The 19,151-nt window shown below is 39.0% G+C and overlaps 1 protein-coding gene across 4 annotated transcripts in view; it reads left to right on the top strand.

The window, feature by feature from the left end:
* Positions 1 to 19,151, top strand: part of CHN2 (chimerin 2) — a 128,655-nt gene that overhangs the window by 36,482 nt on the left and 73,022 nt on the right. For 2 of the 4 annotated variants that reach the window (XM_026673593.2, XM_087946949.1), the window contains exons 2-3: positions 5,031 to 5,069; positions 14,035 to 14,090. In XM_026673593.2, the coding sequence (XP_026529378.1) occupies positions 5,031 to 5,069; positions 14,035 to 14,090 (95 nt within the window). The remainder of the gene's footprint in view (positions 1 to 5,030; positions 5,070 to 14,034; positions 14,091 to 19,151) is intronic. The other 2 variants (XM_087946950.1, XM_026673596.2) reach the window with 1 other exon arrangement.

The raw sequence follows: 19,151 nt of genomic DNA, 5'->3' as shown, positions 1-19,151 counted from the left end.
GAAGGTTGGGGACCGCTGCTGTGGTAAGTTGAATGGCAGGCACCTTTTGATAAAGTTATAAGAGTATTCATTTGTTTCCTTTTGTTCTGGGCTGCTTATTGTGCTTGTTGGAATAATGTCCTTACGTAAACTGCTCTTTTTGTGAAACTTTGGATTGTTACTTTAATAATGGTAATGGAGCACTTGATTAGTGTGGACTATGGGGATTTCTAATTTGCCACCATTTCTTCTACTGATGAAGAGATCCAGGAAAGATTAGTGTGTTGCTGTTTTCTTCTTTCTGTATGATATGACTGTGACTTTGAATTATCTAGAATTGCTTTATTATTTCTAAAAAAAAATAATAGTCTGCTCCAAAACAATTTATGGCTGTATTACCCATATGTAAGAATAACCTGATTTATCATCATTAGTTGATCTATGGCAAACTCATGGTAATTAGTTTGAAATTAGATGCCTTGTGCCATGCTGTATGGTTCCATTCTAAGCAACAGGCATGTGTGGGCCACATTGTATGGGGAAAGTATTAATTGTGGAAATTTGGAAATATGAACCATATTGAAAGGAATTTGCTGTATATCAACCAGATTATTATTTTATTTTGTTGATTATTATTTCTTCAGAAATAAACTTCTTCTCCTACAGATACCTACACAGAATATTGATTCATTGTGGGATCTTCTGTATACTATCTTCTGTATGTTTATTAGTTCTGTATCTCTATTTAAGTGGTAAAACGAGATGGTAAGAGTTTTGAATTGAACTGAGCTTAATTGAATAACCTTTATTGTAATTTTCCTCTATAGACAATGGCACACCTTAATATGAAATTCCAGTGCACTTCTCTTGAAAGAAAAAACACCACCCACCAAACAATCACCATCCCAAAGATAATAATAATATCAGTAATCAGTCATTTGATTACTGTAGTTGATTTGATGGGATAGGATGAACAATTAATATGTTCTTATTAAAATATTAGCAAGCTATTTTAAGAATCCCTGAGAACCCTCAGTTAAATAATACCTAATAAAAGTTTAGGTTACTTTTACCTTATCAGTGAGGCTTATAATTTCACTTTTTTTATTCAGTTCATATGATTTCCTTCTTGGAAAAAAAGATTGATAAGAGTTTCTTTGCTATACCTTCAGCACTGAGAACAGATGCATAGAATTCATTTGGTTCCTGTATCTTTTTTATATCTTCCTTTAGCAAGTAATTATTCAGTTTCAAACAGGTCAAAAACTTTATCAGTAAGATATACATAATAATTTTTTCCTATTAAATGGTTTTAAAGGTTTTATTGTTGACCTCCAAATTTGTCTTCATTTCTTTTAAAGAAAATTAGCCTATTATTCATTAGACATTCTGATGCCCACTTGAACTTCACTATTTTTTTTAATCTGCTCATTTAGGCTGAGATTAGTTTGTTATATTCCTATGGTACATAATGTAGATATAATTAAGTAGAGGTAGTCCTCAACCTAGAGGTCAATTGAACCCAACATTTCTGTTGCTGTTTCAAATTTGTAAAGTAAATTTTGCCCCATTTAAAGGTCTTTCTTTCCAAAGTTGTTAAGTGAATCACTGCAGTTGTTAAATTAGGAACATGGTTGTTAAGTGAATTTGGCTTCCCCATTGACTTTGCTTGTCATAAAGCGAATGTGTGAGCCCAGGACACTGCAATGTCAAACATGCAGGTTGCCAAGCACCTGAATTTTGATTACATGACCATGGGAATGCTGCAACGGTTGTGTGAAAAATGGTCATAAGTCACTTGTTTTAGTGCTATTGTAACTTCAGTCACTAAAGGAACTGATGTAAGTGGAGGACAACCTATATTGTGATTGAGTAAAAGGAAAACATGCTTTTCCTGATTGAAGATTATACTTTTTATAAAACTAAATACCGTATTCAGTTGATTTTGTTTACTTTGTACACTAAAGAATCATCGTAGAATGATGAACTGATTTCTTACTTAGGTCTTATTTTTACTTTTCTTGTGTCTTTCTTAACCACACTTTTATATTATTGCAAACATAAAGAAAACAGGCTGACAAAAAATATCCAAACATTTACAAGATTAAGTTAATTAATTAATTTATAATGGTTGTCAACTTGCAGATAGACTTGGTCTTTAGTAAATTCATATTTATACAAAAGTATAAAATTTATACAAAAGTAAAACATGTTAATTTCCAAATAATAGATTTTCAAAAATAGAAAATCTATATATACCGACAATTTTCCAGATGAAGGCAGAGTTGGATATATTTCCAAACTGACTTTCCATTGTACTTATGGCAATTGATATTTATTGCATTTCCTAAACTGCTAGATCTCCTTGTAGGGCAAAGCAGAAAGCTCATGGTTCAATTTTCAAAGCAGAATTTGCTTAGCAAATAGTTTGACAATAATTTCTTTCTTAAATAGTAAAACAGGTCTTATAACAATGACAATAATTAAAGATCATTAGGATTTTGAGTTATGATTGGGAAGACTTCTCCCCTAGAACAATGGGAGACAAAATTATTGCTTCCTTCCATGGGAGGGAGCTTCCTTCTCCAAGCCTGAGTGTTTCCTGCTTCTGATCCAGGGGTTTGGTCTTCACTTTTTTTTTCAGGGCTACATAGGTTGATTTTGTTGCTATTAAATAACTTTGTTGCCGGTGAAATTTTACTTATCCTGTCTTTCTCAATGCTGAATGCAATACTAGAATATATACTCGTATAATCATCAGAAATGCTATTTCAACATATTCTGGTGAGAGAGAAGGTTCCAAAGGATGGGCTCCAGCACGAGTCGGAAAGCTCAGAAGACTGAAACTCTGGTCCTGGTAATCAATGCGGATTAGATCATTATTAAAGCATTATCCTGGTTCATTTGCCTTCATTCATGATACTTCAACTCTCATTTACCTCTGCTTATTCTGATAGCTGTGTGGTTGAAACAAGAGTCAAGGGACCAATGTGACAGCAGAATCTTGATTGAAGGATTCATTCAAACTCAATAAGCCAACAAGAGTATTTGAAAATATAGCAGTTATAGTTATGCTCTTCTTCCAGCAGCATAATTGCTGGTGAATTGAATTCCCTCTTTGCAGCAATGACAAACTTTATTATGATCATTGTTCACAGACATGAAACATATGGTAAAATAAAATATGCATCCATAGTGTTGCTGACTCATTTAAACTTGTGTAAAATGGATAATCTAATGCATTGTGACATAATCGTTGCTTTGCCAGAGCCTGTCAGTTTTTTCAAATATTTCACCCCCCGCATGATGTTTCTTGATATTAGTCAAATAAAAGACAACATAAATATTTTTTCTAGCTGGAACATCTGCTAGTTCTTAGCAGAAGAACACATAGACAACTAGCTATCCATTCCCAATACTTTCCTGCATGTGTGTATATCCAAATAGAATCAATACAGTCTGACTGGAAACAAGCTTAAGAACCAGATATTAAACAGGCTCAAGGAAAGTTTTTTCATTGCAAAGAAAAGAAACTGAGGCATCTTTGTAACAAATACATATTTCTATACATTTCTAACCATTTATATACATTTCTATACTTTCTTCTTATCTCTACTATTCTTATTCCTATTGTCCATCTATTTATACCAATTTTCCCATATCGCATAATACTCCAAATCTTCTTTACCTTTTAACTCTAGGGTGAGTTTGTCCATTTTCACACATTCTAATATCTTTTTGATTACAAAACCCTTTGACAGTATGCTATTCTTCTAGCATTGTGCAAATGCGATTCTCGCTGCCATAGTTATATGCAAAATCATGTATTTTATCTTTTTATTATATTTCCCTTTAATTATCCCTAAAAGGAATAATTCCGACTTAAATTCTATTTGACAGTTTGTTATTTTGTACAACCACTTTTGTATTTTAATCCAATACTTTTTTGCTTCGGGGCATAGCCACCATGAATGAAAGAAGGTATCTTATTCCTGTTTGCATTTCCAACAACTTGGGTTCATATTTGGATACATTTTGGCCAACCTTGTTGGGGCCAAATGCTAATAATAAAACATCTTATATTGATTTTCTTTATATGCAGCGGATTTTGTTATTGTATAGTTCCCCCAAATAATTATTACATGACCTTTTGAAAGTCGATTAGCAAATAGCCTTTGCACATGCTTATGAGTATGTATAATATGCACGAGTTCAAGAAATGCACTTTATTTTTATTAATCTTGTAAAAGAATAGAAACACCAACTGGAAAAAAAGTTCCATGAGAGATTTTGTAGATAAATGATATTGTCATATATGTGTGTGTCCATATGTATATAAGTTGAAGAAAGCAATGAATAATTTATTATCATAATTGTTCTTGAGTAAGCAAATGTGTGAAAGTGCAGTGATAAAAATATTATTTCATATCACAAATTGTATCCTACTTTGTCATTGCTTATTGAAACTTTATCTGACATGTACCATTTGAGGAGGGTATGGCTATAATGACAGTTCTACCTCATCTGTCAAAGACATCTCTGATACTGCATTGCCTTTGTTTTTTCTGTTTTTCTTTGTTCTGCTTCATTTGATCTGTAAAAAAAGATTCTAACACTGACCATATCTGATTTTAGAAAAGGGAAGAAAATATGGAAAACTCTGGTCTATCTTTATTTGTCCTGTACTAGCGTTTTTTCACTTTTACATTGACCAAACTCCAGCTATGTTGCAAATTATTATTTATTAATCTTTATTTATTATTAATATATTAATAATTTTCCAGTGGTCCAATGTGAGAGCAACTGAGATATTTGATGAAAAAATAACCATTGACTGCCATTTAATCTGTAATAAAGCTACAGAAATATCTGCTGGACATATACTTTATTACTTTGTAGAATTTTAAAATATTATTCCAGAATATAAAGAGACAACATGAATAAAATACTGTCATGTGTAAGAATTAATTTAATTCTGTGGGTAAGGAAGCAATTTTGATATTTTTACTGGTTTGCTTAATTGATTAAAGTTTATTTTATTACTATTCTAGATGCTGAAGAATATCAACCACCAATATGGAAATCATACTGTGAGTATTCAGAATCTAGAAAATGAGAATAGGAAGAGAGAAGAAAGTTAATTTGGAAATGTTGTAGATAGCAACACCAAATGTAATTTGGAGATATAACCTATGAAAAAAGTATAAAAAAGAAGAAATAAGCAATGATTTAAAGATTTAAAGTCAAATTTTGATTCAGAGAAAGCTTATAAATTGATCTAAACAATTATTTGGAGAGATATATGACTCGATTATTTTAAACCTGTGGTATATGTAAAAGATTTCCTGGTATAGAATTGTAGCTGTCTGTAATCAAATCCAGAGCTGTAACCCTTTAGAGAATTCTCAAAGTTGCAACCTCAACACATCTGAAGGCTACTGAGGAAGTTGTTTACCTGCTTCTAATAGATATTTTACAGAGGTAAATGCTTTTTCCTCTTCAACTTTGATTCCAGTTTTCAGACCATTTATTCATGACAGATACCATTGATTTGAATGCAGCTTCTGTTTCCTGGAAGTTGTCTTGTAGATTTCCAAGGGCATATTGAATGAAATGACAGTTATACCTTTTCCTACTGAAGAATGGCCTATATTTAAAGTGGATGCATTTAAAGAATAGAATTTGAAAAATAGATATGATTTCCAGATTATAACCACACTATGTCTCTATCATAATGGATTGCTGGATTTGATCATTTTTATTGTTATCCATACCTCTTTCAGAGCTTTGTCTAGGACCTAGCAATAAATCTCTCTCTCTAGAAATCAAGCAGAATTCAAGAACTGCCAGAAGAATAGTTATAAGACTTGAATGCATAATAAGTTGTTATTTCAGATGTAAGATGTCTTAACCATAAAGAAGATAAGCTACAACCCAGTCTTCTTTTGTAGCCTAAAATAGAATTGTTATCTTTCTCCAGCCCTAACATGGTATCAGTTTCTGATTGCTTGTTATGCATAATGTTTAGATAGTAGTCTTATCTGATCTTTGGCTCTTTGTCCCTTCCTTGGCAACTTCAGTCCTTCCGCTATTGATCTTTTTCTGCTTTTGGGGTTAAATGTGCAATCTTTTGAAAAGGCCATATCTAATATATTAATGAATGCCTCCTATTTATGGAGCAATAATGTCAAATAGAGCAATCATGGATCAAATTAATTTTTTACACTGTTTTGTATTTGTGCATCCAATTCTGTTTTCTTAAACTATATGTGTAGCATGTGTGTTTCCAATGTCAAAATAACCATGGTATTAAATAATTGAGAATGGGGACTGAAAGGATTTTCTATGCAGCAGAAAAGGGGAATTTTAAATATTATTTCATGAGCACAGCAATATTATAGTAGATAATTCTTCCATATTAGGTAATTCCTCCATATTAACATAATAACGGAGGAATAATATGGAGGAATTATCTGGACTAGTGCAGTCTCCAATTTGACAGTTCAACCTAGTTATCTCACATTGCACCTTATATTACTGGGGGAGAGAGACAAGAAATTTGTTTGAAATCACTAATTGTAATACAGACATGCAAGGAATTGCTGAGAATAAGCTTAGTTTATTCTTAGTTTACCAAGAGGTAAACAGCCTCTCTTGCAGTCACATTTCTGTAGGAGTTAAATGTTGTGGAAGTTAAGGCAAATACGTTCATTATATCAATAACCAACAGTGTTAGCTTTGAGACTGAAAAAGAAAGGAAAAAAGTTAATTATATAAGGGGAGGTGTATCAGAAACAAATACTGAAACCATTATAATAGATACAAGAGGACTTCATGTTGGTAAAGCAAAATCAACTTATTGTTTGGTTTTTCTAATATTCTAATAGAACCTTCTCAAACATCTAGATTATTCAACAAAGATCTTCAGTAAATACATATCCCTATGCGCATATGAATTTATCTTTCAGCAACAGCAATAGGAAATCATGAAGAAAATGAAGATTATTTTATAACTAACCAAATGATTACAGCTTCTCTGGGTTACGAAAAGCTAAGCTTTTCTCACTAATGTATTACCCGAATACCCACAAGTTGCACAATGCAGTTGTACAATGCTTTTTTTTTTTTTTGCTGACTCAAGTAATTTTCTAATGTATTTAATTTACTTGAATTATTACTGACCAGCTCATTTATTGACATAGTATCATTAGAGCTCAAATAGAAAGTAATTCTTGGAGAAAGAAGGGAAAAAAACCTAAAAGTTAAGTCAAGAATGGAGCTGATATAGAAATTCTGCCTAGTTAATTTAATGGACAATGTTGTATATTATTACAAAGTTAATATACAACAAACTTTCCTCATTTCTTTAAACTTACCTTTATATTTTTCTGTTTCTGAGATAGTCTTGACTCCTGGCAACTATATGGATAATTCCATGCAGTTTTCCAGGAATCCTTTGCAGAAATGAATTACCATTTCTTTCTTCCTAGGAAAGTCACCCAATTGGATACCACACCTGAAGTGGTTGTCCATTTGTCTGACTTGTAAATGCAAAGATTAAAATCTTCTGCTTCTCCTGAGAGCCGTTCGGATCATCCAGAGAGTGGGAGGTGCTTCAGTCTACGTCGTTGATGGCTGAGCTCAATCACTGAGGACGCTCCGCCCTCCATCACGTGGCTCTCTTGCGTTCCCCAGTTTGCGCTCAGCCGTCGTCAAGTTAGGCTGTGCATTTCTCACTCCTTGGCCGATCCAAGACTTGCTCTCAGGTTTGGAAATATTTATAGAGAAAAACAAGTTATTTTCCTTAGCCTTCTGGCGCAGGACTGGGGATTTAAGGGGAGCGCGTTTCTTTCGCCCCAGGGGTTGTAGAACGGGCGACTTTCGCGCTCGGCGCTAATTCCCCCAATTTGATCTCTTGCCTGCCGTTTCTCTCGCTGCGCTTACAGCAGCTTTACTGATCGCACTGATAAGTGCTGCTGGTATTCCCCCACCGCAACGCCGCTCGCCCTAAGAAGGGGCGAAACTTACTGCTTGGCTTCCTCGGCCTCTTTTAAGGCCGGAGAAGTAAAAACTTCATTGCCCTGAGCAGCCCGGGACTTCAGCAACGTGGGCGATCGCCTCTAGGGCGCCACCACGTGGCGGGCGCCATCTTTAAAAAAATAAAATAAAAAGATTGAGGCCTCATAGCGCTGCGAGTAACCGGCCCTAGCACAGGCCTCTCAGCCTGTAGGGCCTTGCTAATTGGTACAATTTAGTAATTGTTGGCTTCCCGCAGCAGGCTCAGGGCAAGTGATTGCAGCCTATCCTCCCGGTTGTTGCCTGGGAGCTCCAGCTGCCAGAGGCCTCTTCCAGCCTCAGGCGTTTAATTCGGATAATTGGCAATCTTTCATTAATAGAGTAATAATAATAATATTAATAATTACAATTATAATAATTATAATAATAATAATATTAATAATAATCATATATTACTAATAATAATATTAGAACAAGAATATTAACAATAGTTCTAATTCTAATAGACATTGGAATATCTGCCTGTATGCAGGTCTAGATATTTCCTCATATATAGGTTTATATTTATACTCACATATAGATAGACCTGAGTGAGTTTATTCCTGTAATTTTTTTCTTATTGATATTGTACCTTAGCATTCCAAGTCTCATTGGATTGTTATCCTGCTTGTGCAGATAAGTATTAAGAATTTTTTCAACATCTATATTACAGAATTTATACATCTAAATTCCAAAAGGGGGTGTGGGCCAGCTGAAAGGACACCCGACCTTTGTTGTAGGTCGAACCCTTGGCGAGCCAACCGCCTTTAACTGTATTACTGTCCTTTCTTGTACAATGGCAGATGACATTCCCACCAAAGGCCCTTCTTTGAAGGCCAAATCCAAATCCTACCACCTCACGCAAACAGGCTAAGGAAACTCCTAAGGAAACTCCTAAGGAAACACCTAAGGAGACCTCTAAGGCTTCTCAGAGAGACGCCCTACGACGTCACAGGGCTCTCGAGAGGGAATTTGACAGGCGGTCCAGAGAGACACAACCGGTACTTCCAGCACCCTCCGCTCCTTCTACCTCCAGACCCCCCTCCTCCAGATTGTTTTTCCGTCTCCAGGCGCAGCCCATCCCAGGGACACCAGGCTCCCGGCCCATCAACCAGACAGCCTCCTGAAGCTACTTTCACGCCCACGGCCGCTGGTCTTCGCCAGGAGGAGGCCCCTCATCCGAGATCCCTGCGCACATACAGGCATTGATGGAACGGGCCATTCGCCAGGGGATAGCAGAGGGCCTTCAACAGATGTCCAGGTCTACTCCCCCTCACTGGCGCCCAAACACGACCCACCATCAATGAGGTCCTCGCCTAGGTCAGACCCTAGTCGTGGTCAGGTACCTTCTCAAGGAGGCAGTCCTCTCCCAGAAAGGGACCCGGAGGAGGATATAGAGTATCTAGACCAATTTGGGGGGAAGAGGAAATGGAATGGGGTCTATGCAACAAGAGGAGCCCCTATCGGAGGTAGATCCTATGGAGGGGACATGTCCGAGGATGAGGGTCTCACCCCGGACCAATCCACTGTTGCGGGCCTGTTCAAGCCCCACATGTTTAAATCCCTTTTATTCAAAGCCAGGAACATCTCTGGCCTGTCGGTGCAAACCTCCTCAGCTCTCCCCTCCCGACAGAAGGTCAGGAGGACGCCATCTTTAGTCAACCCATGGTGGAGGCGGAGGTAATCCCGGCTCCACCCCTATTTCATGACCTGGTCTCAAATCAACTGAATTCTACTAGGGCCCCTCCGCCCCATCCAGCCTGGACAGGAGGTTCTTTAACCTCGAGTCGAGTTTCTGTGACTTACTCAACACCCCCGAGGTGGATGAGCCCATTGTTGGGTTGGCCTCCTCGTCCTCCCCAGTGACCCCTAGAGGCTCTGAAACCCGAGGACAAGAGGTCCGAGCTCGCCCTACGTAGAGCTCACCAAGCGGACTCCTGGGCCATTAGATCAGCCACTGCGGCTTCTTTCTTCACCAGATCCTCGATCCGGTGGCCGGCAACTGAAGCAACATGTTCCCCCCTCCAACACAAGGGCTCACCAGGACATAGCAAAACTGACGGCCGCGGCGGAATTTTCCGCTGACGCCACCTTCCATGCGGTCAAATTCTCTGCCCGGGCAATAACGTCCCATGTCACTGCTCGCCGCCTGCTCTGGCTTAAACACTGGCAGGCGGACGTTAAAAACAAAGTTAAGCTGGCTACTGCCCCCATAAAAGGGGACAAACTATTTGGCACGGCTCTGGACCCCTTGCTATCTGAAACCGGAGCAAGAGAAAATTTCTCCCTCCTCTGTTTCGGAGGTCAGAGTCTAGAGGCCCCCAGCCATTTCGGAGAGGCTCCTCCCGCCCTTTCTACCAGTCTCCTTCCCGCCAAGGTACTCGAGACCCCCCTCCTCCCGACCCGTTCCAGCCCCAGGATCGAACCGATCCGGCCAATAGGAACAGGAGGGGCAGCGGCTACAGGCGCCTTTCAGGGGCTCAGGAGGGAGGCCCTTCCGGGCGTAGATAGATCCGTCCCTCCTCCCATCGGCGGACGCCTCAAGCACTTTTGCCGACCGATGGGACTCTTCCACCTCTGATACCTGGGTCCGTGATACCATCAGACTCGGCCTCACGCTCAATTCATGAGCGCCCGACTTCTTTCTGGCGTCCCCCTCAAGGGACCCCATCAACGCAACCTAATGGATTCAGCAATCCATCATCTTCTCCAAATACAGGCCATTCAACCCGTCCCACCCTCCCAGCGGGGCAGGGGTTCTACTCCCACCTTTTTGTAGTCCCCAAATCCTCCGGAGGATGGAGGGCCATCTTGGACCTTAACGCCTTAACCGTTATCTGGTCTATCGCAGGTTCAAGATGCACACCCTGCAGTCCATCCTCCTCAGCATCCGCCAAGGGGACTGGCTATCCTCCATAGACCTCTCCGAGGCCTACCTCCACATTCCAATCCGACCCTCCCATTTCAAATTCCTCAGGTTCTGCTACAACCACCGCCACTTCCAATATGTCGCCCTTCCCTTTGGGCTAGCCTCTGCCCGAGGACCTTCACTAAAGTCCTCGCGGCCCTGGCGGCTCATCTCAGGAATCTCCCGGTCCGCCTCCATTGCTACCTGGATGACATCCTCATCCTCTCTCCCTCCAGACCCCAAGCAGAGAGGGACATCAGGGTTACTATCTCGGCCCTCCAAGACCATGGTTTCCTAGTTAATTGGCAAAGAGCCAACTATCCCCATCTACAAGGATCTCCCACTTGGGGGCTGTCATTGACTCAGTGCAGGGTAAGGTGTTCCTCTCCCCGAGAGATTCCTTAGTATCCAGGAAGCCGTCAGGCATATCAGGCACGCCCAGGAAGGTTACAATTTTAGAATTGTCCAAATTACTGGGTAAAATGGTTTCTTGTATCTCCATTGTTCCATGGGCCCGCTTACACGCTAGACCCTACAATGGTTCCTGCTCCCATTCCAGCGGACCGGCAGAAGCAACTCAAAGGCCACAGTCAAGGTACCTCCAAAAGTCCTTACATCTCTCCTCTGGTGGACCAGCCCCACCATCAACAAGGGTCACTTCATCAAGGAGTCCCACCGCCTCACCCTTACCACAGATGCCAGCCTGTCCGGATGGGGCGCTCACATCCTCTCGCTCTCAACTCAGGGCACATGGTCTCAGGTAGAACGGGGTGCAGTATAAACTGGCTGGAGCTCCACGCCATCTTCCTGGCCCTGCGCAGTTTCCTCCCCCAAGTGCGCGGGCGGCATGTCCTCATACTCACGGACAACGTCACCGCCAAGGCTCACGTCAACCGTCAGGGGCACACAGTCCATCCGCTTGATGAGGGAGGCCGAACGCCTCTGCCGTTGGGCAGAGCGCAATCTCCTCTCCCTCAGAGCCGAACACATCTCAGGGGACTCAAACACCCAAGCGGATTGGCTAAGCAGGACCACGGTGGACCAGTCCGAATGGCGCATCCACCCGTCACTATTCAGGAAGCGACCAGAATGTTCGGTCTCCCGTTAGTAGACCTCTTCGCCTCCCCACTCAACACGCAACTCCCCAGGTTTTTCTCCAGGTACCCTCCCACGGGGCCGAGAATCACGACGCCCTCCATTGCCCCTGGCCCACAGGGCTCCTCTATGCCTTCCCGCCTCTAGCCCTGGTTCCCAGAGTTCTCCAGAAGCTCATCTCCGAGAGGGCAGAGCTGATTCTAGTAGCACCCTTCTGGCCCAGGCGCCCCTGGTTTGCGGACCTCCGCAACTTATCGGTGGCCCCTCCCTGGAGAATCCCCCAACCAGGATATCCCTCTCCCAGGGGCCCCTTCAACACCCAGACCCTCAGTGGCTCCAGTTAGCCGTTTGGAGGTTGAGCGGGAACGCTTAAGGAAAGAACGGTTTTCCGACCAAGTTATTGAGACCATTTTAGCCGCCAGGCGGCCTTCAACAACCCGCATATACAACGCCACTTGGAAGGGATTCTGCAGTGGTGTCATGGTCTCCAGATCAACCCGCTGTCACCTTCCATAGCTCAGGTCTTGGAGTTCCTCCAAGAGGGCCTGAGGAAAGGGCTTTCCCCCAACACCCTAAGGCGTCAGGTCGCAGCGCTATCCACAGTCATTGACTGTGATAACCTGGGTTCCCTTTCCCACCACCCCGTATTCGGGCATTCCTCAGGGGGCCACCAACCTGTGTCCCCCAACCATACACCGATACCCTACCTGGGACCTTAACAAGGTCCTGGTGTCTCTGACTAAGCAACCCTTTGAGCCTCTCAGGAAGCCTCTCTCCAATTCCTCACATTCAAAGTGGTATTCCTGGTAGCTATTACTTCGCCCGCCGCATATCGGAGTTAGCAGCCTTGTCGGTAAGGAAGGACCTTTGCATATTTCATGCCAATAGGGTGGTCCTCCGACCGGACCCTACCTTCCTGCCCAAGGTTAACTCGACCTTTCACAGGGCTCAAGAACTCATACTCCCGAACTTCTGTCCCAATCCCTCGCGGGAAAGGGAGAAGCTTTGGCACTCACTGGACGTAAGACGGGCCCTACGCATTTACATTAAGCATACCCAACCCTTCCGGAGGTCAGAATCTCTCTTCCTTTCCTTCCAGCCCAAATCCTTAGGCCACAAAGTGTCCCCGTCAACCATCGGCCGCTGGATTGGGGCTACCATTTCCAAGGCTTATTTGTCCCAGGCACTGCCGGTACCCAGGGGGATCACAGCACACTCCACCAGAAGTGCAGCCACCTCGGCGGCTTGGGCCACCCAGGCTCCAATTTCTGATATTTGTCGGGCAGCCACTTGGGCATCCCCCTCTCCTTTCATTAGACACTATAAGATTGACACCTTTGCCTCGGCGGAGGCTTCGTTTGGTAGGCGAGTCCTCCAGCGAGTCTTCAGGGAACCTCGGAGATTGCAGGACCAGACGGGGTCCCTCCCGTAGGACAGCCAAGCTTTGGTATGTCCCACTCTCTGGATGATCCGAACGGCTCTCAGGAGAATGGGCGTTGGTTCTTACCTGACACGCCATTTCTCTGGAGCCGTGAGGATCATCCAGCCCCACCCTTTAATTGCCGTCTGGTGGGGCCTTGTTTCGGCCAATGACCTATTTAGCATAGGGAGAGCAGAGCAACGTCCTTCTCTTCACCTTCGTCTTCACGCAAACTGGGGAACGCAAGAGAGCCACGTGATGGAGGGCGGAGCGTTCCTCAGTGATTGAGCTCAGCCATCAACGACGTAGACTGAAGCACCTCCCACTCTCTGGATGATCCTCACGGCTCCAGAGAAATGGCGTGTCAGGTAAGAACCAACGCCCAATCTCATTGCTGCAGCCCAGTTTTATTAGCCCTATTTTAAGCATACATTTGAAATATGATAGTATATAATCTCCATTTTCAACCATTCTCATTATTTCAATTTCATTGAAAGTATTTGCCTTAAATATGTGAAAATAAATGCTGGCATTCATTGCAATCTTCTAACTATGATTGCACTTTTATGTTCAACAGTATATCAGTTGCAACAGGAAGCACCTCGTCCCAAGAGGATCATTTGTCCTCATGAGGTCAGTTTTTAGTTAGTTTTTTAAAACTTTACTTTTAATTTACAAAGTGGGCATTTAAAAGTTACATCAATATGCTATATATTAGACTGTAGGTAAAAGCATGTAATATTTAGTATAATTTCAGTGTCTTCAGCACAACTGCATGAGTTTTTATGTTCAGAAATATGCAGTTTTAATTGGTATTAGTTTTTTTTCAAACAAATATATCATCTGACAATATTTGTTTTGATAAATGCCCAAGAATACTTTGGATAAAATGAATTGTGTACACTTGCTCTTTCTATATTATTGAAATGTGAAAAATTATATAGAAACACTGATTACTTTTTTCTGGTTCCATATTCATTTTTTAAATTAAAAAAGTTATTTCTTAGCTCATGTTCATGTGTATATCCACTGTAGTTACATTTATTTGCATAATATCTTGAAAGGAATCTATAATCACCTTTTGTTTCCAAAAAATATCATATTAATGGTCTATCTCAGCTTCTTGAAAGCTTATTTTTCTACTGTGGATTTTATGGTTGTTAAATATCTAATTAATGAGAAGTTTTCTTTGCTTTTACTGTACATCCCAGGGGATATTTGCAAGACCTTTGTGTAGAAATTAAAATAGCTCTAAGTACAGATCATCAATCTGGTGCATCAATTTGTCAGAGTGTCTGATGAAATGTGGATTTCAACAGACAGATTAAATTTTGTTTCCATATGGATCTGCTCATGGGTAGCAATCTTTTTTGATGCTTTAGTAGACTTTATAAAAGAATTTAAACCTTTCTTCTCAAATAGAAGAAGTGCCAATGATCAACAATTGGCTGGAAAGAGTTCTTTTTCAAGTATCAGGAAAGATAGTTTTCCAACAGCAGCTCCATTCATGCAAAATTGGCCAAATTTGTAAACTGCAAAGCTTGTAAGTCAATTTTATTTTATTCTTTGTGGGGCATCATTACAGATTTGCAACAGAATATTCTGGATGAAAGGGAATCAAACCGTATTGGCTTCACCTGAGAAAATTCTGTTTATTTGAATTTCCTCAAGCTATCTTTTTAGAAAAGTATTCCACAACATGTTTTAGATTTTGTCAATAAAAGCTTGACTATAATTAGAAGGAATAAGAAAAATTGTAAAATAGGCTCTCAGAATCTACCATCAGGCCAATAACTGTGGGCATTTTTATTAAGATCTGGATTATTGTGTACCAATACAAAATTATCAAAACACCATTAAGTGCCAAAATGCTGGGCTAAACTAATATGTGGATTTTATTAGTATACAGCTTTCACATACAGTGCTTAAATTAGGAAATATATAATCCAAGACTCAAGGGAAAATATGTTGTTTCTACTTTACACATACATTTTGGATAAAAATCAGGAAACAATTAATCAGAACAGATATATAAGGAGTAGATTTGTATTGATATTTTTTTGTGTAAAGAAAATTAAGTTTAGAGAAAAATAGTACCTTTTGTTCAAGATGAAAATTAGAGCAACAGATTAAAGTCTGTAACTCCTTCATGTAAATAAGGACATATGTGCTACATTTACTATATTCTATAATTTGTTGTGAAATAGACTCAAGTTAATCACATATAAATTTTTCCCCTTCAACTACTTCTGTTTGTCTACCTACAGATTATAATACAAAGGAACCTTTACTGAAGGTGCATTTCCTCTCTGCTGTACACACAAAATGCCCAATTATCCTTTTAAATCCACCCACAAAAATTTGCCACAACTTGAGGAGAAATGTAGGCTGGAGTAATAGGTTCAAGCAGAGGTGGTATTCAGCAGATTCTGACAAGTTCTGGAGAACTGGTAGCAGAAATTTTGAGTAGTTCAGAGATCCGGCAAATATCACCTCGACTGGAGATTTTATAGTATCCTTCCCCTGCCATGCCCACCAAGCCACGCTCACAGAACCGGTAGTAAAAAACTTTGAATCCCACCATTGAATTCAAGATCACCCAATTGTCATGATTTCAGAGTCCATCAACCTGAACCTGGCACATGGACTGAATCCTAGCCAGCCAAGTCCTCTAAGGGCATCACAATTCATAAAGCTAGTTTATCAAGCAGACTGCATATCTTGTATGATATTTTGAGTCTGACTGGCATCACTTACCACATTTATCCATAGTATATTTGTTTTCTATCAGGTGGACATAACCAAGTGGACAGAACCAATGTAGTTATTCATTAATATATAGTAAACAAATCATACTTCAATGTATTGGGGAAACCTAACATTTAGTTGTAGATTCCAAACTATGGATGTCACACTGGACATCTTTCATTTTCCAAGATAAGGGAACAGAGCAAAAATTTTCTATTCAAAATTTTGTCAAAGAAAATTGCTGTCAAGTAGCTATCCATACCCATGTTGCCCTTTTTCAATGAGACCAAATCAGCAAAGACTAGGATTGAATGAAAATGATCTCTCCCACTTCTCATGCAGTGTACACACTCTTTCTGTAAACCCCACCATTTTGAAAGTAGAAAATTCATATACATATGCAAGGATTTTCTATATTTGACAATGACTTTCTTAATGTGACAGCAATAGGCAGTGCATTACTGAGAACAATTGAAATGGTTCTGATTTCTTTTACTATATTAGCTTAACACACCAGTTCAGAGTTTTAAATATCCACAGAAGATTTCCAGCTAAATGTATTCTTCCCAACATGGGTGAATTCCTTGGATTTTGCCAATTTATCTGTAAATTATTATTTGCAAAAGAAGGGAAAATTGCAATGAAAATATCATGCCAAAGAAAAATGAGAAATAAAAATGGTTAACCATAAAATAACAATTGTATGGAATATTTTATATCATTCTAATCCTTTTTTGTCATAAGATATTTTATATAGAAATGTGCAATTTAATGGAAAAAATTAGTGTAGATATGGCAAATATTGCGGTCTGTTAGTCATGTCCAAAAGAGAGCCTTTGAAATTTATTAATCTGTCCATTCATCAATTCATTCCTTCAGTTAATTTCTATAGCTGCCCATCTTAGTCAATGACTCTGAGTAGCTTACAAAAAAATATATTACAGAAGCCACACATTGCAAAGGTAAAGATAAAGTGTTAATATTCTAATAAAAACCCCTTTTTCCTGTTCAATCCCTGTATAGAAACTGAAAGTCATTAATTATATAGCACAGAGGTAGCTGAATACTCTATTTTAGATAAATGCTGATGATCTATTGACTTTAATTCTGCAGGGGAAACTGGCTCGGTAATGGTTTAGACTTGGGCTTGTTGTATCACTTCTCAGATGTTGTAATATCTGCAACAATTCAGTTGTTAGTTTTTAGAACAGGGATTTGCAGACAGCTTTTCCAATTAATCAGTTACATTCCTTACTCTACTAAATGCATTTTCCCATGATCATACCCTAACCCACATATTACCAAACATACTTCTTGTTGTTTGTAATGCAACTAGTACACAAAAGATGGATTCATCTGCTTTTATTGTACTGAAGAAGGATGCTTTACAAGCCATTGTAAGACATCTGCAATGTTTATGTTTTGGATTTTGAATGTCTTACTAATGCACTTTTCATATTTTCCCATCATTAATACATTAGAGATTAAGCAATGTGGGTGGGTGGATGCACAAAGATAATTATAGAGGAGGCAAAATTGCTTTATAGCTATAAATTGATCTTCAGATACTGGCAGTGAGTAAAGATGACTCTACCATTGTCAGTTACAAAATCCTAAAATACTTTTTAGTAAAACATACATTTACACTTCCAGTAAAAATATTCATTTTTAAATTTCTATATTACATTTTAAAAGTGGCTTTGATTTGCTTTGGGTTTTGCTTAATTTTGGAAAACATTTGGGAGATTAAAAGATACATTTTATAAATTCCCTACAATATGTGGGAGTTTTTTTTCTTCTTTAACTGATCAGTAGATGGAAAAAATCTCACAACACGTGTAGGTTAAATTTATTTTCTATATTGTGCCTCAATTTTTCACATCAACATTTCTATTTTGAACTACTAATACAAATTTTAAATAACATTTATAGCTTGATCATTATTTTAGTTCTAGCAACTTGATGCTTCAATTTGATGCTTTTAAAACAATAACCACTACCATCCTCTGTGTACATTATCAAAACTCTTTTGATTTTGTCAACTAGAGATGAATATGGGAGAAGTATTCAAAACATTACATTCATAAATAGGCACATTTAGTTTTCTTTAATTTCATCTTTGAATTATGATACATAGTATGATAATAGTTCATAATGTATGAACTATTAATAATAATGCCACATACAGTTATCGTTTATTTTTAAATCCTAAAAATCAACTAGCATTAAAGGGAAATTTCAAATGTATACAAAAAAGAATACTTGTAAAATGTTTGTTAAAACTAACAGAATTCTCAGTAGCAAAAGTCTTTTCATGCCTTTTGATCCTTAAGTTTTGAAATATATTACATTATTTAACTGATCGAATATTTTAAGTTGTTTCATTTAACAATAGTTATATATTTTACTTGATTTTCTTACATTTTTGTTACACCATTTCCCTGCTTCCCAGAAATGTTCACATAGCAGCTGTTCTAAGGGCAGCAATTTGAACAATGAAAACTCAGAGTAATACAGATAACAGATAATCAGAGTTGGAATATAAATTACATAATATAATTTATGTAAGGATCTGCCCTCTACTGGTCTAACATGTATTTGCTTACCAATGATAATTTAAATTGTACTGTGTGTGACATTTATAAATTCAGTGTGATATTTTTACTATCTGAAAACCATCTTTTTCTGAAAGTGCATTTCTTAGAAAAAGTTTTGAGTAGCAAGTACATGAAGATGGAAGTTATTTACAGTAAAATGTACTATTACGGTTATCTTTTTATAAAGCTGATATTGAGACTTGTCTTTTATATTCAGAATAATTAAGAACACTCCTTAGTGTACATTTTAATTATTTCATTACAATGAAATAGAATTTCTTTTTTAAAGAACATTGTGGAAACCAAAACTCATAATATAATAACATCAAAAGATTTCATTAAGCTAAAC

The sequence above is a fragment of the Notechis scutatus genome, chromosome Z (genome assembly GCF_049901735.1).
Source record: "Notechis scutatus isolate UNSWTSFEM ecotype Mainland chromosome Z, rNotScu1.2, whole genome shotgun sequence".
In the NCBI taxonomy this organism is placed as follows: Eukaryota; Metazoa; Chordata; class Lepidosauria; order Squamata; family Elapidae; genus Notechis; species Notechis scutatus.
This window is presented reverse-complemented; position numbering and strand designations above follow the sequence as displayed.